General features: G+C 43.4%; 3 protein-coding genes across 3 annotated transcripts; all 3 read left to right on the top strand.

The window, feature by feature from the left end:
* Positions 1-2,363: 2,363 nt before the first annotated feature.
* On the top strand, positions 2,364-5,845 carry zbtb8b (zinc finger and BTB domain containing 8B). Its single transcript, XM_079176408.1, has 5 exons — positions 2,364-2,456; positions 3,023-3,215; positions 3,535-4,429; positions 4,548-4,726; positions 5,324-5,845. Exons 2-5 carry the CDS (start codon positions 3,042-3,044, stop codon positions 5,642-5,644), a joined length of 1,569 nt encoding a protein of 522 aa, XP_079032534.1. The 5' UTR covers positions 2,364-2,456; positions 3,023-3,041; the 3' UTR covers positions 5,645-5,845.
* A 785-nt stretch (positions 5,846-6,630) lies between these two features.
* Positions 6,631-9,958, top strand: LOC306708217 (tissue alpha-L-fucosidase-like). Its single transcript, XM_079175997.1, has 7 exons — positions 6,631-7,466; positions 7,776-7,910; positions 8,204-8,447; positions 8,569-8,769; positions 8,849-9,039; positions 9,128-9,227; positions 9,322-9,958. The coding sequence occupies exons 1-7, from the start codon at positions 7,093-7,095 to the stop codon at positions 9,457-9,459; spliced, it is 1,383 nt and encodes a 460-aa protein (XP_079032123.1). The 5' UTR covers positions 6,631-7,092; the 3' UTR covers positions 9,460-9,958.
* Positions 9,959-12,944: 2,986 nt separating this feature from the next.
* On the top strand, positions 12,945-16,439 carry LOC306708218 (tissue alpha-L-fucosidase-like). Its single transcript, XM_079175998.1, has 8 exons — positions 12,945-13,397; positions 13,548-13,682; positions 14,179-14,316; positions 14,472-14,577; positions 14,687-14,887; positions 15,025-15,215; positions 15,563-15,662; positions 15,885-16,439. The coding sequence occupies exons 1-8, from the start codon at positions 13,054-13,056 to the stop codon at positions 16,017-16,019; spliced, it is 1,350 nt and encodes a 449-aa protein (XP_079032124.1). The 5' UTR covers positions 12,945-13,053; the 3' UTR covers positions 16,020-16,439.
* The last annotated feature ends 681 nt before the right edge of the window (positions 16,440-17,120 follow it).

The following is a 17,120-nucleotide window of genomic DNA, read 5'->3' as shown; positions in this document are numbered from 1 at the left end:
CTGTGGCTCGCGCTGCCACCGTGGTGTGTTGTCTCAGCCTGGGAAAATGCCGGCCTAAGTGGCTGTTTTGTGCTGAGGCGCAGACCACAGGGACCCAGAGGGGTGCTGCTGGAGCCCTCTGTGCCAGCCGCGGGTCTCACAGCGGCTGACACGCTGACTGAGTGAGGTCCCAAATCTGGATGCAGCCTTGCATAACAGCCATCACTACATCTATTTACTTTTTAGACAGAGCGACAATCTGTAAATCACGCAACATCATAATCATAGGCATAAGCAAAAACCCAATCATAAATCATGAATATTACTTGTTTCTTGGGGGTGTAAACCAGCATTAAACTGCCACACAGATAGGGTGGTGTTGTAGAGGGAGTTTCCTGTCCATATGTCAACAAATGACCAAAACAAAGGCCTTGTGTTTCCCTGAGTCAGAGCAAGAAGAAGGTCAGCAGCCAGAGCTACCTCAAAGTTCAAGTTCCATTTCAGCTTCGCTTTGGGATAGACTCGTGTTAGGGGCCGGGGCAGCTGGGTCAACCGACGGTTGGCCTACCTTCAGCCGGACGCAACGCTCCGTCAGGTCAAGTTTACGAGGACTGAGTTAAACCCTGCTGGTTTATACTAGTTTATATTTAGTGCTTATAAGCGTGAATAGAACTTTTATGAGGTGCCATAAATTTCATTTTCAAAAGAGGGTGAGCGTGGAGGCTCATGTACGCCTACCCTGTGGTTTCTTCGGGCCACCACGAAGCCTTTGTGTTCGCCCGGTTTGCCATGGGAAAATATCTGAAACAAATAAGTTGCTCGGTCGGCACCCATCAGTGTAAAAAAAACACTTCTAAGAGCTGTGGATTGTGCTGAGAGGGTGTGGCGCAGTGCCGAAGGAACTACTTGTTTACTCTTGCCATGTCCGAAAATAAAAAAGAAGGAATTATTTTCTCTCCGAAATGGAAAGCAAATAAACAAGTATTCTTGAGCAGACAATGTGGGCAGGCGTGAGCCGCCTGCGGCTGTGCAGCGGCATGCTAAGCATGACATGAGAAAGAGGGCGACACTTTGAGGTTCTTCTTCAGATCATCACCATCATCATCTTTGTCATATCAATGACTTTCTGCAGTGGAGAATGTCAGATATTACTGAAACTTGAAGATGTTAATTCAGGCCAAATTTGATTTAATCTGAAAACGTTTGTACGTGGAATTGTAGAATTAATGTCTTCTGGGTTTGCAAATCAATCTCTACCCTCTATTAATAATAAGAGATTTTATAAATATGAAAACCCTTATATACAGTACAAAGAACTAAATGGGCTAGGACCAAGCTGCATTGCAAATTCCCTTGTTAACTATTTGCCTTTAAGAACACTGTGATTATCTGCTGCTGGTTTCTTCAAGATTCCCAGGAACAGCTGAATGAAAATCGGGGATGCAGACTGTGTTAATTACGCCTCAAAGAGAACACACTGTCTCTCTCAATATCATTCAAGTCAGCACGCTACATGTATATATTCAAAAAAAGAAAAAGCTAAAAACGTATTTCTTCACTCTAGCCTTTAACTAGCTATGACTTTCCTGAGTTTAGCTTCACACTTGATTTGAGGCCTTCTGCGTAGGCTGATTCTATTAAGTGTGCTTTAAGGTGGTTTAACTCAATGTAGTTTTGATCTTATAGATTCATTTATGTGTGTTAAGGTAAACGTTGACGTCAGTTGGCAATTAGATTTGAGATATAAAAAAAGACTGCGCTGTGTTTGTTAACCCCCACAGCACCACCAAGAGGTTGGATGAGACCCACAGTGAGGTGACACCATAAGGAGGCTGTTCTGATGTAGCTAAAAAAAGACTTACTCCGGGTAATCAAGACTCGTGGTGAGTCTGTGTCCACCAGGTAAAAGAATGTTCTGTCGTATATGTTTATTATTTATAGAGATATAGGCAGAGAGTGTACTCCAAACGAATTACTTAGTGAGTTTTCATCTTTACAAGTCAAATCACCACTACTGATGTAGAAAATATTGAAAATATGTTGTGGCATATATGTCTACGCTCCAAAAATGGGGACTGATATTACTATTACTATTACTATACTATTTTATTTTATGCATTCTATTTCATCTTATCTATTTATCTTAGTTTTCTTCTCTATCTTCTTTTTCTAGTTTTTATGTTTATTCTATAGACGGTTTACTTTACCTTATTTGTAAAGCATGCTGCTTATCTTTTACGGAAGGTACTATGTAAATCACACAATTAATACAACGTTGATCGTTATTAATATCATTATTAAACCCAGATGCAGGAGCTGGGAATGGTTAACGCCCCCTCGGCCACCGATTGGCTGAATGATAAACGTGACGTTTTACTGAATGCGGAAGTTGTTATGTGTCGACACGGGACAATGAGCCGTGCTAATCCTTCTGTTATGATATCGGTTTTCTCACGTTCAGTCGCGTAATTTCAAAGGTGAGGCCATATTTATATGTCCTTTAATCTCAGTGTGTGTCAACAGGCTTCGTGAAGCGCAGCCGGTGTTGTTATTCTAACGTTATTGTGTAATAAAGTATCTCTAACTGGCTACCGTTACTCGGCGCTAGCTACACAAGTTAGCTAGTAAGGAAACAGGCAGTAGTGCTATTTGACTGTTACCTTTTTATTTCTTCTGTATATATATAAGCGTTTTTCTTTCAGGATAATGTTTTTAAACGTTACCTAACCTCAGGTATACAAACTACACAAACCTAATGCGTATTAGCTCATCAGGTTTACTCATTGGTGCACTGGTTTCCTCCTGTCCCTTTAACCCATGTTGACATAGCAACCTACTGTAATATTCATTTGTATACTCTATCAAAGAGGAGATATTGTCTCCTGAACAATACATTTCAAGTCAGGTGTCACACACGATCACAACATCTGTGGTTAATTGTTAAATCAAATGTTTGGCACTACAGAACCAAAAAGTCCAACATCAACTTTTTTTTTTTTTTTGCTGTTCCCCCTATTGTCTCTCTCTTCCCTCTCCCTGCCAGGTGTCACTGAAGCATAGCCATGGAAGTGCCATGCTACCTGCCCAAACTGCTGTTAGAGCTCAACGAGCAGCGTAAGAGGGACTTCTTCTGTGACTGCAGCATCCTCGTTGAAGGCCGTGTCTTCAAGGCCCATCGCAATGTGTTATTTGCTGGCAGCGGCTATTTCCGGGCTCTTCTGGTTCACTATCTGCAGGTGAGAACGGCCGCTTAGCCATATTTTTTATTTCTAGGAGAGGATGGCAAGTGTTGGGCACGACCTCTTAGAAACAAATGTAATGATTTGGCTAAGATAGTGTGTTTACCATTGAGTTATAAATCATTATTTTAATGCCTTAACATGTTATAACAATGCAGATCGCTTTCGATAAAAGCGGTGAAGAAGAAAGTAAGAAATAAATGACTTCCTCATGGGTGGATGGTGGGAGTTGGGGCACTCTGTAAGTAAACTGGCTTGAGCTTGTCAGAGGAGGGCATCCAGTGTACCTACTAAGAAATGCATTATCTCTTTTCAGGATAGTGGACAGCGCTACAGCACAGCATCGCTGGACATCGTGACGGCCGATGCCTTCTCGATTATCCTCGACTTCCTTTACTCCGGCCGCTTGGCCCTGAACAGACGCAACGTCATCGAGGTGATGTCAGCAGGCAGCTACCTGCAGATGACCGACCTGGTGAACTTCTGTAAGGGATACATCCGCTCATCGTTGGAAATATGCAACAAGGAGAAGGAGAGGAACAGGGAGAAGGATGAAGGGATGGGTCCAGCGGACAGTGGCACTCCTGCTGTGACGGTCTCCTGTGGTGCAGAGGCTGTGGAGCCTCACTCACAGGCTGCAGAGGCCGATAGAGGGTCGGGTTTAGGTCCGGAGTCCGTGGCCTTGGCTAGAACCCCCTTGTCCGTCCCTGTCATCACAACTCCGGGCACAAGCAGAGACATGGACAGCGACTACCATTCCAGGGAGGAATTTGCATCTGGGTGTGAAGGACAGAAGAGACACATGGATCAGACGAACCTCTCTTCCTCTTCATCGTCTGCTTTGACCCCTGAGTTAGTGAACCCCAAGATAGAGTACGACCCCGATGAGGAGCTCATAGAGTCCCCGGACACCAAAGACCTGGTCCTGTACCCGGGGCCCTCGCTCCATAACCCTCATCACAGCAGACTGCTTCCTCCCTCTCCTTCCGATGAGCGCTCTCCCTCGGGATACAGCCCTTCTTTTAATGCCAGGCAGCTGATGGAGATGCTGGCCAGGGGTGACGGCCCCAGTCCGCTGGGGGACAGAATGGGACAGCGCTTTACCCAAGGACTAGGTAGCAGCACAGGAGGAGGCCGAACGGATGAAGGTTTAGGGTTTGTGGGATCATCTATCATGGAGATCCAGTCCGATTGGCTCGGAGAGGAGACAGGTAATTGGCAAGCGATGGCCTATAGTGACTAATGTCTGACTCTAGGACTCTTTTGCATTCAATGGATTCTCAAGCATTGAGGTTAATCTCAACTGTTGGCCTCTCTCTCCTCCTGCAGGTGATGGTTTGGTAGTGCAGGTGAAACTCCACAAGTGCCCATTCTGTCCGTACACGGCCAAGCAGAAGGGGATCATGAAGAGACACATCCGCTGCCACACGGGAGAGAGGCCCTTCCCCTGTCCCATGTGTGGCAAGAGGTTCACAAGACAGGAGCACCTCCGCAACCACGCCCTCAATGTAAGAACTCAGTGTGACCGCAAGACCATCACCCTAACCTGTTTTTGACATTTGGGCCTCTGCGTCTGAGGTGGCTTTCTGAAAGGAATTATACAGTTACCGCGTGCCATTTGGGTTACCTACTGTCTGTTTAGTGGCGAGCTCTTTCCATCACGTAGCCTGTACAACAAAAACCTGCGGTTTAGTCCCTCATCTGTTTTGTTAATAAGTTATTATTAATTCCATTTTCCAATTGAAATCAATGCTGGTCGCAACATTGTTTGTGGCAGGGATGTGGTATTTACAAAAGAGTGAGTTTTCCTTATTTAAAATTATTTAGGAATCTAAGAATTCCGTGGCCAGACAGATGTTGGCAGCAGTCGTACAGAATCAGAGTTCACTTGTTGACATTTTTTTTAGAACACATTTATTATCTAAATCGTAGTGGGAAATTTCACTGTGGCAATTATCATTCCCCTTGTTGTAGTTCACAGATTAATTGTTGGAGCGTAAATCTTCAATTTTTTCACCTATAATAATCTAAAAGTTGGGGTTTCCTGTGCAACATGATACACAGTATGTTTTTTGTTTCTCTCTCGCTGTGTTGACCACCGACAGGTCCACAGGCACAACTGGCCGGTACCGTGTAAGGGCTGCAGGCGGACCTTCACCGGATCCGGCGTCACGACGGGACTCCGGCGCTTCGGCATCTGCGACAGCTGCAACTGCGTGACCACCACTCATGACGAATCCGCCAGCGGTCACCCGGCCAGCCAAGCGGAGCCCATGGAACGCGGAGACGCGGGCACAGATTGGTCCAGTTTTATGGACGACGTAGATGAGGTGGAGGTCGGCAGAGTAGAGGACATGGTAGAGAAACAGATGCTTGAGAGGAAGCTGGCTGTCTGCACTGATGTAGGGAACACAGTGAATCTGTAGTAGTAGAAAACCGTTTCTTCTTAACTGTGACCAAACTGTTATCGATGTTAAATTATTACTGAAATGTTGCCTTATTTATTGCCTCATTTGTAACCAGAAAAAAAGAAAACGTGTCCTTTTGACTGTGGGAGATCTCATGCTCTGGTGATTTTTGCCTGGCAGCAATTAGCTCCAGTGGTTTTAAAATGTTTCTAATCACAAAGTTTGTCCTTTTTTATTTTGTTTTTTCTTCACACAGTTGCTCAAATACAAAAGTATCTGTATGTGCTGCACATAAAGAGAACACGGCTGTCAAACTTTACAGACGGTAGACAAAATAGCTCGTTGCATGTTTTGCTTTGTCCAAAAATATTGCATTTCGTAGATACAATTAGCTTTTTGGTTGTATTGGGGCAGTTGTGGATGTTGTTGCAACGAATGTGTAATTGTTGACTTACACTGCCGGTCAGTGTTAATTAATGTTTCTTCTTTCCTTTAATCATGATGTAATCATTTACAGACAAGACATTAATGTATCATTTACATTTGAGATAGTTTTGGCCTCAAAAGAAGAAGGATTAATTGAATGAAATGTATGTTTAGTCAAAGTCCCCACAGTGTTACATGCCAGGGGAGAATACTGTTGTAACTGTTTTCCCCCCTAAATACCCTTCGATTTTGAATTAGCAGAAATCACCCTAGATCATTCTTTAAACACTACGGTGCATTTGGACTCTAAATATGTTGGGCAGCTGTTTATCCACTCAGTGGTGGGATTAAATAGGTTTACACAGTGTTTGTGTCCAATAGTGCTAACCTTCTGTTTCTATTGTGATGTTTTAAGAATAGCTGTGCTAAAGCAACAAACCTGTTAATATTCCATCTTTTTATAGGCATTAGTGTGCACGTGACACTGACACTGAAACTTTTAAAATCTGCTCACATTTTAATGTTATGCTTCCAATTCATTTGACTGATGACAGCAATTTATTCTACATCTACAAAACACAACTTTTTACACAAACCCTTCATACAAAATAACATATATTTGTGAAGAGGACTTTCTCCAACCTAAAAGCATGGCACATACAGAGTAGTCTTCTCAGCCATCCCACATTAATGGATCAAGCTTTTGTTGCAGGTGACCCCAAACTTTTCCCAGGCAGAGTATTCCTTTAATCCCACTCGCTACCTGCAGTATTGACACAAACAGTGGCATGTGGCGCCCTCTAGTGGTTGAACCCCAACCGGAGAAAATAATTCAGTGTGTGCCAGTTAGTCATTAAAACCAGACTTTTTGCATCAGGCAAGCACCTGACTACTTTTATGTAAGAACTACTACCGGAGGGCGGCAGCACAATGTACCCTTCTCACAACATTCAAATTCATGCAAATTATCCAGAAGTCAACGGATACATCAACGGATTTCCTAATCGCCGTAGGAGTTACAGATTTACTCTCGAGGGACCATGTCCCCTCTAATGCGGGCTGGATGCATGGTACCGATTATTTGCGTCATACTCTTCCTCGTGTGGGCACCCGGATGCGCAGCGCGCTACGAGGCGAACTGGACCAGTCTGGATGCCAGACCCCTGCCCCGGTGGTATGACGAGGCGAAAGTCGGTATCTTCGTCCACTGGGGGGTCTTCTCGGTCCCTGGTTTCGGGCAGTTCAGCGCGTGGTTGTGGTACTGGTGGAAGTCCGAAAAGCGCGCGGAGGAAGTTGAGTTCATGCAGAAAAACTACCCACCGGGCTTTAAATACGCGGATTTTGCGCCCGATTTTCGCGCAGAATTCTTCGACCCGGACAACTGGGCAGATATATTCAAAGCCTCTGGAGCAAGGTACTGTCATCTGATCTCTCACAGAGCCATAAAGAAAATGTGCACAAACCTGTTTTGACTGTTTTGACTGCAGTCAAGTCTCTGTTTTTGCCAGTGTTTGCTCAGCCACACCCACACCTGCAGGTGTCATGTATAGGCTTGCTTTAGGCAGTAATACTCAAAGGCATAATAATCAGTATCCAGTCATCTTTCTTTATTATTCAGGGTGTAATCAGTTTCTCTCAAAAGTCAGATCACAACACTAGTATAAATCTCCCTTCTCTGTTGTCTCAAGTGTAAAGGCATTTATGTGCGTATATGCTTTTACAGGTATGTGGTGTTCACATCCAAACACCATGAAGGATTCACAAACTGGCCCTCAGCAGATTCCTGGAACTGGAACTCAATGGATGTAGGTCCTCACCGGGACCTGGTGGGAGAACTGGCTGCAGCTATCAGGAAAAAGTGAGGAGATCGGGAGAAGGATGCTGTCTCTACATTCATTCAATTACACCTTATATTTTTGAATCCCTAATGAGTAGTGCAAATTAAGGAAGGAAAGTTAAGGAAACAATAAGACATGATGTGAATAATGATTGTTTTCGCTTCAGGAAAGCGCCCAATGATTGCAACAAAAAAAGCATCCAATATTGGCATGAATTCTGTAAATCTTAAATGAGTCAGGTTGGAAATAAATGAAATAAAAACGACAGCAGTAAAACTGCTTTGTGTATTCACTTATATGTCTCTGTTAACAGGTCATTGCGCTTGGGTCTCTACCACTCTCTATTTGAATGGTACCATCCCCTTTTCTTGTTGGACCAAGCCTCTGGATTCAAGACTCAGAAGTTTGTTGCCCGTAAGACTCTTCCAGAGCTCGTGAACCTCGTGACAGCGTACAAACCTGATCTGATCTGGTCTGATGGGGACTGGTCAGCATCCGATACCTACTGGAACTCCACCCAGTTCCTGGCCTGGCTCTACAACGACAGCCCTGTCAAAGTATAGGAATCAAGCTTTTACATCAACGTTCATCAGAGCGTGTTTGTTTAAATCACATTTCATAAGCTCTAAATTGAATAATAAGTATAACGTGTAGATAACCACTTGTGTGTTTCTTCAGGATGAGGTGGTGACCAATGACAGGTGGGGAAAGGGCTGCTCCTGCAAACATGGAGGCTACTACAACTGCGAGGACAGGTACACGCCTGGAAAACTTCCAGACCACAAATGGGAGAAATGCCAGTCCATCGACACACGTTCCTGGGGCTACCGAAGAGACATGAAGCTAAGCGAGGTCATGGACCTGCCGTCCATCATAAAGGTGAAAGTTCAGTGGGTCATCACCTGAGACTGGTGTACGGCCAGTGATCTTGTGCTAACCTAACACTCTCTTTCCTCAGGACTTGACGTATGTGGTGGCGATGGGTGGTAACTACCTGCTGAACATTGGGCCGATGGCAGATGGCACGATTGCCCCAGTGTTTGAGGAGAGGCTGAGGGGACTAGGTGCCTGGTTGGGGATCAATGGGGAGGCCATCTATGCTTCCAAACCCTGGAGGGTCCAGATGGAGAACAGCACTGTCACTGTCTGGTGAGATTGGGATTTATATTTTACGAGCGAAGCAAGGAATTGTCAAGAAGTCTAGCCCTAAATAAGCCATTGTCTGCTCCTATTGTAGGTACACTGCCAAAAACGTTACCATTTATGCCATTATCCTTGGTTGGCCGACCAAACAACCACTACAGCTCACAGTGCCAAAGATGTCTGGAGCCACAAAGGTAACCCTTTCAACTTTATGCCTATACGTTTAATCCCAGCTAACTTCATTTGTCATAATTATAAATTCGTCACATTACTCTTTTAAATCCACAGGTTACACTCCTGGACTATCCTAATGTACCACTGAAGTGGGCACCGCTGACACCAACAGCTGGACTGATGATTGCTATGCCTGCTATGCCAGCATCTCCTGCAAATGCCTGGTGTCTGAAACTGGAGGGAGTAGTCTAACGTCAGAGAGTTGTAACAAAATCAGGACCAAGTCTTGAGGTCAAGGGGCATCTCTGTTATGCTTTACTGTAACGTGTGTGTAATATTAAATTAGGTGATCAATGGGATTTAAGTGGATTTTTCTGCTGTGCGTTTAATATGCACAGTCATATTAAAAGGCTGGCAAAGGACACAGCAGGACTAAGAAAGAATGTTCAGCATTGTATGGTCATCACAACTGTTGGGGTCAAAATCTAAATGACTAATTATAATGTGGGCTTACAAAGTCTGGTGTCCTAGTGTGATCATTTTTATGGCACCCTGTCCTTGTGTGAACTTCCTCTGACTTCCTTCCTCTATTTACTGTGGATGAAGTTGGCTTCCTCTGTTACCCGTGCAGAGCTCTCTGGATGGGCATATTTCTGTAACCAAAACCTTTTAAGAGAAGTCATGTTTGTACTTAATATCGTTACAAGCCCAGTTTTTGTAAAATTTCATAAACAAAGATAAATCGTGTGTACAATACAATTTGTATATGTGTGTGTCTGTAATAAGTGTTACTGTAATCTTTCTTATTCAGTTAAAGCCATGATCGTTTGGGAGAAGAGGGCACCTCAGGGTCTGGTTTTATCTACATGTTTATGAGTAGTGGCGGCACGGCTGCACCGCTGTTCTGTTTGTCACTGTTCTATATTGTACAATACATATTTTTGATTGAATATAAACGGTCAAAGAAGAAATCGCAGAGCCAACTGATGAGAGCGACAATAAGTCTAATGTGCCAAAGAAGACGTAGTTTATTTACAACTTTGCTTTGTTCAGAAGAAAATATTACAGTATGCACAAAACCATTAAGTGTTTTTAGACATTCGGTCACACAGGATTGGATAAAACATTGTTTCTTTATGGGAAAAATATATTAAATTATCTGAATGTAGATTTACAGAGGATGCGGTGTGCACTGTTGAAATTATAGAGAAGGATATGACTAGCTCAAAAGCTATTCTGGGAACAACAAGAGATAACATGACACGTGGTAAGCAGTTGTGGAATATTTAAAGGATATGTATTATAGAATATAGTGAGTTTTTATGGTTTGTTTTTCTTTCATCAATACTATTTAGGACTTTTTTTACCTAATGATATACTGTAGGTGGCGGTGCACACCGGTGCTGTCCTCCATAAAACCAAAAGAAGAAGAACGCCTCCCGTTTTTAACAGAAGGAGAGTATCTGCGGTGCTCCATCAACGCACCGGTTGGACTAAACGCTGACACATGGGGAAGTCGCGGGACTTGAGTGAGTTTGAGCGGGGTATGATAGTAGGAGCCCGACGCGCCGGCTGCAGCATCGCGGAAACGGTGAACCTGTTGGGCTTCTCAAAGACCGCAGTGTCTCGAGTGTACAGGGAGTGGTGCGCGCAGCAGAAAACCTCGAGTCACCGGGAGTCCTGCGGGAGGAAGCGCCTCGTCGACGAAAGTGGCGAGAGGACGATGGAGAGGGTGGTGGAAGAGAACAACCACGCGACGAGTGTGCAGATCCAGGCTCTGTACAACAGCAGCGGGCAGGAGAAGGCCATCTCGCTCACGACTACCCGGCGCACCTTGAAGCGGCTAGGCTACAGCCGCATGTCTCAGCGGCGGGACACGCTCGTTCAGGCCGGGCTGGACGCTCTATCTGCGGCCACATCCTGCGCAGAACAGCTGGAAGACTTTGACCCAGCATGATGAAGCGGAACTGGATTGTTCAGAGATGGCGTCCTATTAATTCCAAAGAAAGTTGCAAGACAAATCTATGTGCATAACTTATTTCATACAACATTTTGTCACACTCTTCTATCGCTATAGCATGATGGGACATATTTAAATACGTCAGTTCATATATTTTTTTCAATTATACAAAGAAAACCTTTGCCAATTTCGATGCATTATAAACAGTTTCAAAATGTTCAGTAGTTTGATGATGTTCTCAATTTCTCTGCTTGTATCAGAATATTGTTTTTACACCGAAAGAACAGAATGCAAATAGTTAAACTTAAAAGAAATTTGAAGTATATTCAATATATGCACTCAACTTTTCCAACTCATGATTTATTACTGGAAATAAATCCTGTTCACATTTCTAAACGAAACCACGTCTACTTTAATATTACCACGATATGTATTACATGTTAAATTCTCCATAAAGACATGCCCAAAAAATCTCCCCAGGGGAAATGCCACAATAACAGGCATCGTTGGTTGCAGGTTTCAAAGGGAAATCAGAATAAATCACACTTATGTTAATGGTTGATGCATTTGCACAGCATCCGACTAAAGAGGCTGTCGAGGCTCTGTGCATCACATGGCCACAGCTTGACCCAAAACACAAAAGAGCTTTTATCAAGAGACCTAAACAGATAGAAAGCTGCAAGTCTTTAATACTTTTTAAAGGATTATCAATTGAAGGGCTTTTCACCCTACTGTGTTAAGAAATGAGCAACACATTTATTTAGTCAGAGATGACACGTATAGACAAGCATTCACATTCACACATGGTTAGATTGTAAACGGTTACCCAGAGACACTGATTAATGTGTGGTATTTCTGAAGGATCTTCTTCAGGACACTGTGGATGCTGGTCACACATATTCCATTTCCCTCTTTGGTGAAGTGCATTCCATCTGCCACAAATATGTTCCTGTTGTATCTCAGGTGGGGATGTTCAATCACAGCAACAAATGTGAACTGATCAAGATTTTGACTTGTAATGCAATGTCCTCTGTGTCCTGGAATGACATCATCATATTCCACGGAACTCTCAACAGCCGTCTTGCAGAATGGAACTCTGAGACAAGACAAGAAATGTCTTGTCTTAATGTTTTTATAAAAGTGTTTACCGTGTTGCTGCTGAACTGACTGATGAGTCACCAACTGAATTTCGTTGTATCTTTTTTACGATGATAACAAACATAATGTATCCTTTATATGCTCTCGTGGTACAGTACTTGTACTCTGAAGTATTTACCTTCACATAAACAGTACAAAAAACGTTCATGGACACAAACCCTTTCTCCATAGTTTAATGAATGTGCTTGCACCAAAGGCCAATACAAGTCTACCCTCAACACAGTCCAACGTTGTATGCTAAATATGATGAGACCATGTCTTCTGCATTTTTAACAAATTAGAAATAAAGTATATATCTATCTATATAAAATAAAATAGATCTATTTTCCTCTGGAGTTTTCATTATTTTAGAGGCTGTTTTCAGTTTGTATCGACTTTAGTCCTTTTAATTAATCATTTATAGATAGATACTTTATTCATCAAACTTAGTAATGTATTGTAATTGGGACTGTATAAAAGCTCACCATGTATAATTTACATTTAAGATTAAGTTCTGTCCGTGCAGATGGTGTTCTCCCATGGTCTGTTGTGTTTGTTAAATAAAGTTGTGAAAAAAGAAACAGACAGACGGGATGGTCACGTGATACGTCACGTGATTCCAGTCATATGATGGGAAACATTACACCTGAAGGGAAATTGGACAACATTACCAGCTGGTTTAACGTCTCTGAAGACACATCGGCGCTGAACAGTTTGACTTAGCTTCCGTGCTAACACCTGGTGTAATCATGCTAGCCGTGTTTGTTGTTGTTATTGTTGCTTTGGTTTCTCAAACGGCGGCTCGGTACGCTGCGGACTGGACGAGTTTGGACGCCAGGCCGCTGCCTGCGTGGTACGATGAAGCCAAGGTGGGGATTTTTGTCCACTGGGGTGTGTTTTCCGTCCCCGGGTTTGGCAGCGAGTGGTTCTGGTGGCACTGGCAGGGACAGCAGCCCCCGGACCAGAAGTGTGTGAGCTACATGTCGAAGAACTACCCGCCGGGTTTCAGCTACCCGGAGTTTGCTCCCCAGTTTCACGCCCAGTTCTACAACCCGGGGGACTGGGCTGACATATTCAAGGCTTCTGGTGCAAAGTGAGTGTATTTATTGAATTTAACGCCAGCTTAAATATTCTTCCATTTGACAAGACCGTTTCACTTCCGCATTCTGCCCTGGTTACCGTAAAACACCGGTGTCGCTCATACATTCTGCGTGCAACACTTTCCACATCCTCCTCCTTGCAGATATGTCGTCCTGACTGCCAAACACCACGAAGGATTCACTAACTGGGGGTCCCCGAACTCCTGGAACTGGAATTCAGTTGATACTGGTCCTCACAGAGACCTGGTGGGAGACCTGGGGGTGGCAGTGCGCAACAGGTGGGTCATCAAATGTGGTGAAATTCAGGTAAAGTGTTATAACTGGTACTTATTAAAGTGCTGACATTATTATACAAAGAATGCAATGAATTAAGTAACGACATTTTCAGTATTAGTTCATGCAATCTGCAGACTGAGCGTTTAGTGCAGACACAGCGTCACTGATTCCTTCCATACAATGATTCAAATAAGGTCCATGCAGTGACGTATGAAGGTTTTCAATTTAGGATGAAGAGCCCTGGTCTCAGATCAGACCTCTGTATTTTTGGTAGATACTGTAAGTTGAGGAATAGGCACTGCGAGAGAAAAAAGTTGGATCCGCGTATTCCCACTCGAGATATCAGAGAACTGACCAACACATAGAATAAGATGAAACAATGTAAATATTCAGATACCTGGCTTTTGTTGGTTTTAATACCTGAATTTTAGTTGGTAGTGTAATGGATTCCGAGTGTCATCAATGACAGATTCTAAGGTTTTTAATTTCCTCTTTTAGGTCATTGCACTATGGACTCTACAACTCCTTGTATGAGTGGTTCAACCCTCTCTACCTGGCTGACAAGAAGAATGGATTCAAAACACAGCAGTTTGTGATGCATAAACTGCTACCGGAGCTTTACAACATGGTTGTAAGGTCTGTAGCCGTACAATACAAACCTGTTTATTGCACCGAATAGTGATAATGAAGTCATACTTGGGTATATGGACATGTGCCTGTATGAGATACAAGCACATGTCCATGCAGCTTTATGGCAGGATTCTCAAACCTTTTGCCTTCCTTTTGTGCAGGTACAGACCTGATCTGATCTGGTCTGATGGGGACTGGGAAGCACCTGACACCTACTGGAACTCCACCGAGTTCCTGGCCTGGCTCTACAATGACAGCCCTGTCAAAGTAAGGGGGTTTATAACAAGCAAGCAATACATAATGGTGTTAACTGAGCAACAGTGCTGTACTATAAATGGTTTTAACACGCATTCATGTACTTTTTGTCTTGTCTTAGGATACTGTTGTGACCAATGACAGATGGGGAGCCGGCTGTGCGTGTAAACACGGTGGCTACTATAACTGTGAAGACAAATACACTCCAGGCCAGCTGCCTAAGCACAAATGGGAGAAGTGCACGTCTGTGGACACGCTTTCCTGGGGTTACCGTCGAAATATGAAGATGAGTGAGCTGATGGACTTACCCGCCATCATAGAGGTGCAGATAATGTGATAGTATCATTGTATTGCTAAATCTGTAATGATATATATGACAATAATACTGTGATCAGTGACTGACTGGTCCTCCTCCTCCTCCTCCTCCTCCTCCTCCTCCTCCTGCTGCTTCTGTTACAGGATCTGGTTCGCACTGTGGCTCTGGGAGGTAACTACCTTCTGAATGTGGGTCCCACACCTGATGGGATGATCCCCGCAGTGTTTGAGGAGAGACTCGGGGGTGTTGGAGCCTGGCTGAAGATGAACGGGGAGGCCATATACGCCTCTAAGCCCTGGAGGGTCCAGACCGAGAACACCACTGTACCAGTCTGGTAAGAGGCGGAGGGAGAGCTGATCTTGTAGTTCCTGTCTTTTATAATCAAAATGTATGCATTGTTTATTGTTTACATACTGGGTTTGCTCTGCCAAACCCCATTTAAGTGCAGAATAACGTTTGCTTTGTTTGTGTTTTTACGTGGTCGTAGAAAGAAATTGTGGGTTTCTGTTTAGACCTACTCTGAAATAAGAACTAGAAATGATGAGACTATGAACCTTCCTAGTTCTTGCGGTGCAGACACAATAAAAAAGGGGGTTCTTAGAACGATGTTCTTAAAACTATGAAGAAGTTCCTCCCGTCCTAAAATCCACATTAATGCAGTTATCGTCTCCATTTTTCTAGGTATACATCCAAAGGGACGGCTGTCTACGCCATCATGACAGCCAAACCTCCCAAGCTCACGTTGCAACTATTAGGACCCAAAACATCAGCAGCCACTAAGGTAAAGGGACTAACAATGATGTCTATGTTGTTTTTAGAGATTATGAAAACTCAACAATAAAGCTTTGACAAAAAGAATTGTAACATTTTTAAATATAGAAATGCATATTGTTGTTTTTAGAGGAGCTGTACTAATAACTGTCCACAACATGACCGGCTTAGTAACTATTCATTTACAGAAGGGATGTAGGTATAATAATCTAAATAAATGTTTCTTGTCCAGGTGACCTTGTTGGGGAATCCAAATCCCCTACCCTGGGCCCCGGTCCACCCCAGTGCTGGCCTTACTGTCCTTCTACCTGAACTGCCCTATTCCCCCGGTCAGGCCTGGACACTCAGACTGGACGGCATCCAGTGAGCCTCACACCCCAGAAGTGTTCAACCCCAACACGGTTGAAAATTGAGAATTTGTTCATCTCAGGTTGTGATTATGTTTGTGGGATATTGGGAAACGTGTGCCCTATGGTTAAAGGGACAGCGCTTGTGTAATGGATGAGTATTTTTCCCAAAATGAAAGAATGAAACACTCTCCTTCAATGATGCCTTTGTGGGTCACTGCTTCTTAATTGTAATTTTTTTAATGACTGAAAGATTATGAATTAAATAATAACATTCTGTTCAGCATATGAAGCTTTCATGGCAGCTTCTCAGCTGTCTTAATTGCAGTTTAAGAAACAATTCGTTGTTTTAAGAGGTATGTTGAAAATAAATGCACTTTTTACTTTTTTACTCAATGCTTTTAAAATGACTTGAATAAAAGATGATTTTTTCTGATGAATGGTTTTGTTGTGCCACGCAGTATGTTGGGTATCTTAAAGGTTCATATTATACCGTAAAGCTCAGAAGTTGAATGGGGGAGGCTTGCACACCCACACAGGTGTTATGAGTTAATCTGGCTGATTAGAACTCTTCTCAGGACTGTGTGGGCGTGTATAGACTAATGAAGTGACATCTCCCTGAGTCCGCAGTTAGCTTTGTTGACCCTATTAGGGTGGGACAAATTACATATTTACCATTTTTATTGGTCGATGAGCAGAGGTCTAATCAGCCAGAAGAGCTGAAAACACCTGTGTGGGTGCACAGAGGCATTAAAGCAAGGTCGAGAAACAAAGTTTTCTCACTAGAAGAGTCCATGTGTAATCACAAAAGGGACTACTTGTTCCTTGCTGCTGTGATGTGCTCAGATACAATTACCTCCTCTAAAAACTCCAAATATCTGTAGTCTCGGATAAGATGTGCGAACCTTGAGAGTGCTTTTTCCACTTAAGTATGAGTGAATCACTTCTTTTTTCGCACTACGTAGAGAGGTGACGATTGGGAACAAGATGGCATGAGTACTTCTGAAAGACTGTTTTGACGTTCTGTGCAGCGCTTGTTCGCACTTTCATTTTCAGCAACTCCCTTAAGTGCCTCAGGGTGCCGTTACTCATTCACCTCCCACACTGTTTGTATTTGACTA

Source organism: Pholis gunnellus, assembly GCF_910591455.1.
Source record: "Pholis gunnellus genome assembly, chromosome: 16".
Classification (NCBI taxonomy): Eukaryota; Metazoa; Chordata; class Actinopteri; order Perciformes; family Pholidae; genus Pholis; species Pholis gunnellus.
This window is presented reverse-complemented; position numbering and strand designations above follow the sequence as displayed.